The 10,033-nt window shown below is 39.6% G+C and overlaps 1 protein-coding gene across 1 annotated transcript in view; it reads left to right on the plus strand.

Annotated features, from left to right (window-relative positions):
- The window catches only part of CDC123 (cell division cycle 123), a gene marked incomplete at its 5' end in the record, with an annotated part of 34,410 nt that extends 27,079 nt beyond the window's left edge, over positions 1 to 7,331 (plus strand). Inside the window, 3 exons of the mRNA XM_010016693.1 lie at positions 4,840 to 4,968; positions 6,379 to 6,516; positions 7,305 to 7,331. Of these exons, the coding sequence (XP_010014995.1) occupies positions 4,840 to 4,968; positions 6,379 to 6,516; positions 7,305 to 7,331 (294 nt within the window). The remainder of the gene's footprint in view (positions 1 to 4,839; positions 4,969 to 6,378; positions 6,517 to 7,304) is intronic.
- Between the last annotated feature and the right edge of the window lie 2,702 nt (positions 7,332 to 10,033).

Genomic DNA, 10,033 nt, shown 5'->3' on the forward strand with positions numbered 1-10,033 from the left:
CTGTTGCTAAGGTTCCCTTTGCTTAGTGCTTACTCTGGGTACTTTTGATGGAAATGTAGCTGAACATTCAGCCAGAATCACTGTGATATTTAAAAAAATAAGGTGGGGGTGATATTTTGCTCACTAAAAAAATAATCTAGGGGGTTATTACAAAATATTCTCGCGCACCACCCCTGTCCGCCCCAGTGTTTTTCCATATGGTATCTGAATTTACTGAAACTAAGCATTAATATTCCTTCAGATTAATCCCCATGAGGTTAGAAAATGATAACTTGTACTTCATATGTGGAAATCTGGGGTACAAAGGGATAGTTGTCTAAAGAGTATATGAATATAGCATGCTCAGTGTGTGACAAATGGAAGCTAATCTTTTCTTTTCAAGCTGCTCCAGCTGTGGTTTTGAGTGCTCAGCAGATCAGAACCCCAAACATCTGGATAGTAATGGCATGGGGAGAAATGTCCCATCTGAACTTCAGGTGCCAAGATGAGAGTTGGTCACCTTGACCCCTCCTAGTATCAATGGAGAGAAGTAGGTCAGATGAGCTGTGCTTGAAAGGCACACATGTATTGTTTTACAAGCAACCACAACCAAAAATGCATTATGTAGCTTTAAATCTCAGAACTGGATTTTGGGAATCACAGCCTGATTTGGGGAATCACATTAGTGCATGGAAAATAAGTGTTTTAGCTTAAAGAGTCTCCAAATCCTAACTCAGAAATGTAAAACCAGTGGTTGTATACTTTTGCTCTGTACTTTTATGAGTCTCACTGTTTGACTTGTTTACAGTTATGGGATTGGAGAAGGTCTTTATTTCAGTTGAGCTGGGAGTGTTTGTAGTAAGTCCTGGTTCTGAATTTGTATTTTGTAATTGTGTAATAGTAAATCATGCAAAACAGAAACTAAATGTGTGTCATGTGGAAAACAGCTGTTGTACTGTTACTCAGCATTATTTCTTAACATAGGTACCTAAAATCAGGCTATGGGCTAAAACCAGCTGTGCTGAATGGTAGTGAAAATTACCTGCCCAGGCTTGGGTCAACAGACTTGAGGATGCTGTCAGGCAAACTGAGGAGCAGCAGTTCAGCTTTGAACCAGCTTCTGCCACTGGGTACAGTGCCTCACAGCTGAGGCATGAAGACAGATTATTTAAGTAAAAGGTTTCAGCCTGTGCGATCTCAAATGAACAGTGTTCCTTCATCTGTCAAGATAAAGTGTGTCTGTTAGTAGATATCTCTCGGTGCCTTCTACCCTCAGGTCTTGTAAACTGCCAGATAGCCCTTTGTGTGTCAGATCCTCCTTTCACACACACACTCTTGTGGTTTGTAACTGTATTATTCATTGTTCCCTTTGTATGTGAGTTATAGGCAGCAGAAGAATATTGAGTGTTGCTGAGTGTGATTGATTTCCAGAGCCCAGGCTCCTCATCAGGCTGTGGTTGCACAGCAACCTCACCTACAGAATGAGAGATATGTCCAGTGTCCGCTTATTTTATATTCTTTCAACTCTAAATATTCAGCTTGGAGAAGCTTGTTCTTTGATATGGTTGTGAATGAGAGCACCCCCCTCGCCATGCTTGCTTTAGTTACTGGAGAGACTGTACAGAGTAGGGTGCCACGGGTCCTACTTGCTGAGTTGGAGGGTGGCATTAGAAGCAGCAGTGGCTTGACTCAGAACACCTTTCCTATTACACCCTCTTCACTGAGCTCATCTGAGCTAGTGCCTGACTTTGCAGACAAGTCATCTTTTAAGGAAGAAACACTGTCACAGAGTCTTCCACACTGGATGATATGGAGACCTAGTCCTGAGGAGGTTGTGTTGCAGGACTAGTAGCCTCTTTTCATTTGGAACCACTTGGGTTTTGGGGGTATTTTTTTGCTGCTAGCAGTTCACCATCATTGGGCAACAGCTGACAAGCCTGAGAATCAGCTCTGCTGCTGCTTTTTGTTTATCTCCCAGGTGTTAACAGCTTCTAACCATGTTCAAGACAAGTCGCTGTGATAAGACAAGGAAATGCAGTGAGTGGCTCCAGACCATGACCAGCTCACAGCTGCTCTTGTTAATGGGCAAACTATTGCTTGTGTCTTTGCCTTGTGAGCATTGTCACTGTGCATGAAGGTGCAGCTGGAGTCAGGGAGATGTAACACTTCAGTTTGCATTTTATCTATCATTTAACTTCCTTTAAACAGTCTCTGTGACAGGCACTTCCTTTCAGCAGTACGCTTAATGCTTTAGCAAAACAAAGGGTGAAGCTGACATGATTGGATAAATCTATTGGTTCCTGGTTTAAGATGAGAAGAAAAATCTGATGTAATACAGGTTGGGAAGTTTTTACCTTGCAGGTATGCACAACTTTGCTTTCCTGACTTATTCATTTCTGTACTCTCATTTGACAAAGATTATTAGTACCAGAAGATGGCAGATAAATAGCTTTACCTTAGATGCACAGTGCAAGTCATCTGAAACTACATTTAAATCATGACATTGCATGTAAGACTTGAAAGAGCATTTAATCTTACGACAGTTTGCTTACTGAACCAGGGTTATATACGCTCCCTTTAATGAGCCCTGAAAAGGGATATTTAGTTTGTTTTGCCATTTTTCATCCATTTGCATCTACCAAAGCTCAGTTCAGATTTAAGACCATCCCATGGAAACAGTTGGTGCTGTAGATGGTGTACTGCTGTCTGCAGGGAGGGAGAAATACTGCTGGGTGCTCACAAAAACCTGGGGTTGCTTTCAGTAGTCTCAGAGCCAGTTTTCAGTTTTTTCCAGGGTACATTTCTTCTCTAGAGAAATGATCCTGAGCTCCTATGAAAAAGCTGTTTCATGTATTTGAGGTGAGGGGGAGTCTCTGCAAAAGCCTTTCATTGGGGAGTCTCTGCAAAAGCCTTTCATTGGGAAGTCCTTCATTAAGTATAAACATTTCTGATGCAAAGAGAGATTCTCTGAACCGCTGAACAAACTTTGCCAGCCATTGCCTCTGTGTGTGATTAAATTGGTTCATTAGCTTGTTTTTCTAGTGTGGTAGAATAAATCTAAAATTACAGATTCCTCCTCCTGCTGCCTTGGAGCTAACAAGATGTCCCCATTAGCAAAAGTAAAACATCACTTATAATGAGAATTTGTGGCTGCCTTTTGAAGAGGAACCAAGATGGAGATGATAAGCAGAGCTTGCCTCTGCCTGCTTTCTGCACCCATGGTGTCAGTATTAGTGCAGAGGTGTTGCAGCTTAGCCACGAGTGTCTGTGCTTCTTCACCCTTCCAAAACAAGTAAGAAACCACTCAGGTGTCCCTGCAATGCAGTTCCTCTTGTAGCTGTCTGGTTTCAGTACTGCTCTTGTGGTGCACTGGCTTCTTAAAATCTGTTCTGTGAGAGCTGTACCCCATGGATCTGTCCCGAGAGGGGCGGATCTATGAAAGCTCAGTGGCTGGGGTCCTGATTCAGTTCCAGTTTGCAAGTAAATATCACTGGTTCTTCTGTGGTGGGACTCTCCGCAGCTGCATGAGTAATTCCCTATGGATGGTAGCTGACCAGCCAGAGTGTTTCTGTTCTGTGTTGTATGGGTTTCCATGCTTTTCCTATTCTATAGTGCCTGCGGTGGTGATTTAGGTAGTGTGGGTGGGAGAAGAAGTTTCCATGTTACTCCATGTAATGGCTATATTAAAAATGCCTCTTAGTTAATCTTAATTTGTCTATGCTTGTGGCTGAAGGCTTCAAAAGCATCTTTGCAAGTTAGAAACCAGATGGCTGTAGTGTAAATCATTGAAGATACTTCTGTTTGTATCAAGATCTTTTAAAGAAAGAAGATCCTTCAGGAATAAGGGAAAGAAAGAAAGCAAAATAAGTTTTAAAGTAGCTACACAGTCTTCAGGTTTGGTTTCCAATACCAGTTGATCTTCACTAAACACAATAAAATGCTTCAGTCCTGCTTCTGTTACAGCAGCCTTTTTCTTCCCATATTTGATAGGTCTGATTTCTTCCAGATGTAATGCTTCTTTTGCAAAGTTTTACTAGTATCTGTAGTCATATGTCATTTTAATCTATTACAATGTTTTGCTTTATTTGAGTAGAATATAATTCCATGGGTAAAAAAAGATGGCCCTATGTTGGGGGTTGTATCTTGAGATGACACAAGGAATGCAAAACCTTGCTCCTGCAGACTTCTTTTTACCTTTAACATGTTTGTTGGTGTTGCTGCCTTTATTTTTCAGTTGTGCTGTTGTGCATGTTGTTTGGAACACAAACATGTTAAAGATGAGGCAGGAGAAACTAGTCTGGACTCCTAGTAATGGCTATATTGAAAATGCCTCTTATTTATTCTTTATTTGTGCAGCACCTTTGGGCTTTCATGATCTCCACTAGCATTTTGCAGACCCTGCTCTGTATTCTTCTAGTCTCTTCTGAAACCAAGAACAGCAATTCTTGTAGACTGCTGAATGTACAGCAATGTGCAGGTGGCTTGTGATGGAAAGCAATATCCCTGTTTGGCTGGGTTGGTTGATTGTTCCCATTCCTTGTTCATGCTGTCAGAGGGGGACCATGAGGATTAGGTAGAACATCTATGGTCTCATGTGAAAGCACCTTGCATAGAACTGAATTCAGTTTATTTGAGCTTTGTTTAATCTTCTGTTTAAACAAATAAATAAATTAGTAAGTCATAGCTTGATGAATGTTAAAACTGTCTCCATCAGAAAGGATGTTAGAATGTTTTAATGGTGATTTCAATTTTGACATCTTTTTACTTAAAGACCAAGCATGCTACAGTAATACAAGGATGTGTATTCTGATTTGTTTTAATTCTGTGGCTTGTTTTAATGCTTGTATTGCTCCATTGCAGGGTAAGATTTGGTTAATAGATTTTAACCCGTTTGGTGAAGTAACAGACTCTCTGCTGTTTACATGGGAAGAACTGACCTCTGGGAAAAACTTGAAAGGAGACCAGGGTGAAGGGGAAGCAACAGAACAGGTACAGCCCTGTGGTGAGGGAGGGCTAATATCCAACAGGCATTATGGCCTTTGTTTATTCTGTCTGTCTTTCTTTGTGATGATCAATTTGTGATGCAAATTCCATTGAGGTAAATAGAGGTTCTTAACTCATGAAATGTAAACTCTTTGTAAGCAGAATCTACTGTATTAGATGGTAGTTAATCTCAACAAGCATCACATCCTGGTTTTAGATGCCTGCAAGGGAAGTTTTAGTTCAAACAGTACAAGCCCATCTTGCAGCTTTGATCACGTTGCAAGGAAGATGCACTGGAAATTGCTTTTATACAGTTTCTGTGTGTTCTTTTCAATTTCTCTTAAAATCTATTACTTTTCTATTTAATCACTTAAAGTTCTGCTTTGTTCCCGATATCTGTCATACAGTTTCCCAGAGCTCCAGATTTATGTTTGGGGGTAGGTGAAAAGAAGATTAACTTTTGTCTCTTCCTCATATCAAATGCCCTCAGGGAAGCCTTGTCCTCTGGTTGAACTCCCTGGACTTGCGGAGCAGGGATTTTCTATCCCTCTTCCAAGCTGCATTGCCTCCATAGAAACAAATAACTTCCCATGAATACAGAGAGGGAGGAACAGTCTTCATTTATTTGTACTCCAGCTTTTTTCTCACTGCATGCTTGAGACCATCTTAACGAGTCCTTGGACAGCTGCATAGAAGATATGAAGTAGCATGTTACTGTACCTTGGGAACACTTGGCAGTTGTCAGAGGAGAGATGCTAGTCAGACAGTGTGAGCTTTTCTTCATCTTCTGGCTGTTAAACTGCATTAGAGGTAACTGGAGTGACAAGCTTTATTGAGCTGATTTTAACCTTGGAGCTTTGCTTTAGTTCTGTCACCATTTTCAGAACACATTGGAAGGGAAATACACCACTCTTCATGCTGTTTTCTTGTAGTTTCACTGCTTGAAGACCCATCCAGTGAACCTTCCTGCTAAAAGCTGTGTCGTCTTTGTTAAAACACACTCCCAATTCTTGAGCTGTCCATGAAATACCTGTATTTTGTTTTGAGGATTTTCTATTTCTCAGTGCCAGATGCTTTACACAATTTTCTCTGGTCTAAGTCTGGGTGAAAACTAGAATGACTTGTCTTCATGCTTCAGCTTACATCTGATCAGAGTCTGATGTGAAGTTACTGAACTTCCGTCCTTAAAATGAAGCTGTTTATTGCCATACAGTGGACAGTTGTGTTGCATGAAAACAGTTGTGTTGAACTGAAAATTGTATCAAGTTACCCAAAACCTGCTGCTACAATTGAGCATTTAGAGATATTCTTGGATATTTTATAGAGATATTTTTTCCTTCAGTAAGGAAATTGATTGGAAATCTTAAATAATAATTCTATTGTAAGATACTGTCTTATCCAATGTGTTTTCCAAAGGACTCTCCAGTTTTCCGTTGTACGAACAGTAAAGTTACTGTCCAGCCTAGTCCGTACCTGAGTTACCGACTGCCGAAAGACTTTGTGGACCTTTCTACAGGAGAGGATGTTCACAAATTAATTGACTTTCTTAAACTGGTAAGAAATAGCGAGAAACATTTAATTCATCTTTGTGAAATAGCAACATCGAAGTGCCTGGAATTGTTCTTTTGTAATTAACATGGGTTACATAGTAATAGCAGACGTATTGTATGAAGCCATCATACAGTGTGTTGTTGGGTTGATCTTTATGAAGTATGAAGAGCAAGCTTTCATACTGAGCTTGCTTCAGATAATTAATGTTATCTTTATGGGAAGCAGTGAATGCAGTTTGACAAATCTTATTGAAGAACCTGTTTTCTTTCTGGTTTAAATGTAAATACAAATGTAGCATAAATGGAAATGTATTTTTTGAATGGCTGAAGCTAATGCTTTTAAGAACTTCTTTAAAAGTTAGAAGATAAGTATACTAAGAAAAAACAAACACTTGTTCCTTTTTCAGTACAATTTCTTTGTTTCTTAGATGAACAGTGACACGAAAACATGACATCTGTTTAAGCAAGGGAAGGGAGGGCAGGTTGCCTTCGTCTTGACCACTGACTTCTTCTACCACTATCATGTTTTCTGGTTCTTGTATATACTGTTTCTATTGCAAATATCTTGTTCTTTACTGGAAATAAAATTCTGTAGTTTGGGATGGGGGAGAGAGCTGATATTGCTCTGCTCCATTTCCTGGAAACATTATCTCTTAGCATTCAAAAAATGGCTTAGAAATGCATTCACTGTCCAAGACCCGCTGTATCTGGAAACACTTGTCATGATTTGTTAGTGCTTTTACTTCAGGTAACTGTGTCCTAACATTATGAACTGTCCTGTTCTGTTGACAGAAAAGAAATCAGCAAGATGATGACTGAGTTATCAAGAAGCATTACATTGAATTACAAGCAAGAAATGTGGCAAAAGCTGTATTTAGCCTATCTATTAAGCTATCAATTTAAAGAAAACCTGCTTTTTATAGTGAATGAAAGCACCAAAGAGCTGTTCATCCTGTGTGGCTGTTGGTTTATGTAGAAGTGTAGAAAGGCTTTTTCAGGGAAACACGAAATGACAGGGTGAGTTCTCACTGGATTCCAGGTTAAATGCAATTACACCATGGTGCAAGCAAGCAACAATCTGAGTACAACAGAGTGACTGCTTTCCTATCTTATAGTGTAAAGATTGATGCTGTTGAAGTGTGCTGTTGGACTCTTCAGTGATAAATACAACATTTAATGCTTGTGCAGTTAAAACATCAAGCATCCTCTGAGTTTAGGCACAGTCTTGCTTAATATATTGTAGAGTCACAAGGAAAGAAAGGAATGTATGGGGTTTTCTCTGTAATAAGCTTTTAAAATTGTAAATTGACTTTCTTTTGGGAGCACTTCTCATCCTTCCTTTATGTAACAAGAAGTAGAGAAGGCTTTTGTCTTCCTGTGCTATGAAGGCTACTTCTTCATTTCGGAGAGCAGCTATGGTGGGGTCCTTAAGGTGTGAAAATTTTGCATTTCAGGAATTTGAAATTCTGAATGCATTTCAAGTAAATAATATTTTCACAACAGCTAAAGCTATGGACTTTGTTAAACTTCACCACATTGTATTTCATTATCATAGTAAAGCTTTCTTGAAACTTTTTTTTTAACATGATTTCATACTAGACATCATCTGTGGCTTTAATATGAATAGTTAAACATAACATCAACCTGTAATTTTATATGTGGGCTGGGTCTTGTTTCTTTTGTATCACATCTTTGAGTTTCTGAAGAAAATGATTATTGTTTCAGCTCTTAAAGATCTGTATTCATTTGGTGGTACTTCATGTTTTTTGTATAAAGGGAAGCTTGGCTAAATTTGGGAACACAGAAGGACTTGTTACGAGTTGCTGTTATTCAGGAGGTGTGGGGAGGACTGTTCTAGGTGAAGCAGCAGCTAACTTTTGGATGTAGGTGTTTGCATGGCCTCAGTAGTCTGTTAACTGTGCACAATTCCTGTTGAAATGAAAGGATATTTGGAGGTGCTCATAGCCCCTGGAAACTGGTTCCTATTTCAAACCAGTTATGTGATGCCTTCTGTGTGTATATAAAGCTGTCCATGTTTCTTTGCCTTGCTTTTGCTGTCAAATTGATATGGTGCTCAGTTACAATCTGTTCTTAGATGTTAAATCTGAGCTTAGATGTTAAATTATTACTTGCTGTCTTTATTTATCTTCAGTTTTGAATGAATACTTACTCTTGTTAAAGATTATACAGATTAAGAATCCAGTGCTACCAAATAATTGATGACACGTCACACATTAAAGCTCCTGGAGTCAGAGTACGAGATCTACCCCTACCCTTGAAGCAATGGAATTACCTCTCAGTAGCTTTTTGGACACAAATTAGATGGTCATTAGCTAGGGGCTGGGCTATAATTAATCCTTCAGGACTTTGGATGTGTTTTTCTCACCCATATCAGAGGGGTTATGTCTCTAAATCAGGTAGGAACTTAAAAACCTAAAAAAATCAACACAGCTTTCATTTTTCTTTTAACATTTCTAGCTATAACTTAAACTATTGTGATGATCTCACCACACTTCCTTAATAGGGATAACACCCTGGAATTTCCAGCAGACTCATAAGTGCTTCTGAACTACAGATTATTGTCTTTAAACAATACTCAATCTTGGTTTAAAGCTGTAAGGTAGTTTCCTGCATCTTTTTCTGTGGGCTCCACTAATTAATTTACCATTATCACAGCTTACTGTGCTGGATATTCACCACAACATATATGGTGTCAGGACCAGTTTGATGGGACCCTGTGCACTCTAGAGTGTCCCTTCAGGCGAGTAGGCTGGAGTGTGGTGGCCTTTTAACAGTCCTTTGCTTCTTGATGTTATTATTTACCCTGAAAATGGTATCACCAAGTGAACTGACTGCAATCAGTGCAGAGCTCTTAGACTTTCTGGCAGCTTTCATGTGTTTGCAGGAACTGCAGTCTTCTATGGGTGCTCTGCATTTATAGTTGAGCTCTTCCAGGGCAAATCGTGGTGGAATTGGACACTGGCCCAGCTCCTGCCTCCCTGAACAGCTTTGCTTGTTGCTAGCCTTTGCTGATCCTCTACTTAAAGGACCACCATAGTAAAGGACCACTCTCTGCTGCTCCTGTCTCCTACCCAGTGCCCTCTGGCACAGCTTACCCCTCCATCCCTCGTCACTTTCAACAGTTGTTTAACATACTCAGACACTTCTCTGTATAGTTGTATGTTGGTGATAAGTGAATTCGAAGTTTGTTTTTCTCCCCTGTGATTTAGTAACAGATGACCACTCTGAATTAGTGGACTGCTTAGCCAAGCTATCAAACACTGATAATTAACTTTATTTCAGGGTTGCAAGAACTTACGCCACTTCCTCTGGGCTTAATCTTAATGAAGAACTGTAAAAGGTGGCAGAGAAAAAATGCTAGTCCCATGTTCAAGGCCTGATACAGAGAAGTCCCCATTATAAAAATCTGTTCTACATAGTCAGATTCACCAAAATATCCTTACAATTTAAGTACATACTTTATATTTACTTTTTTGCTTTCTCCACCTTCAGGTAACCAG

Source organism: Nestor notabilis, unplaced genomic scaffold (assembly GCF_000696875.1).
Source record: "Nestor notabilis isolate BGI_N333 unplaced genomic scaffold, ASM69687v1 scaffold1306, whole genome shotgun sequence".
NCBI classification, from domain to species: domain Eukaryota; kingdom Metazoa; phylum Chordata; class Aves; order Psittaciformes; family Psittacidae; genus Nestor; species Nestor notabilis.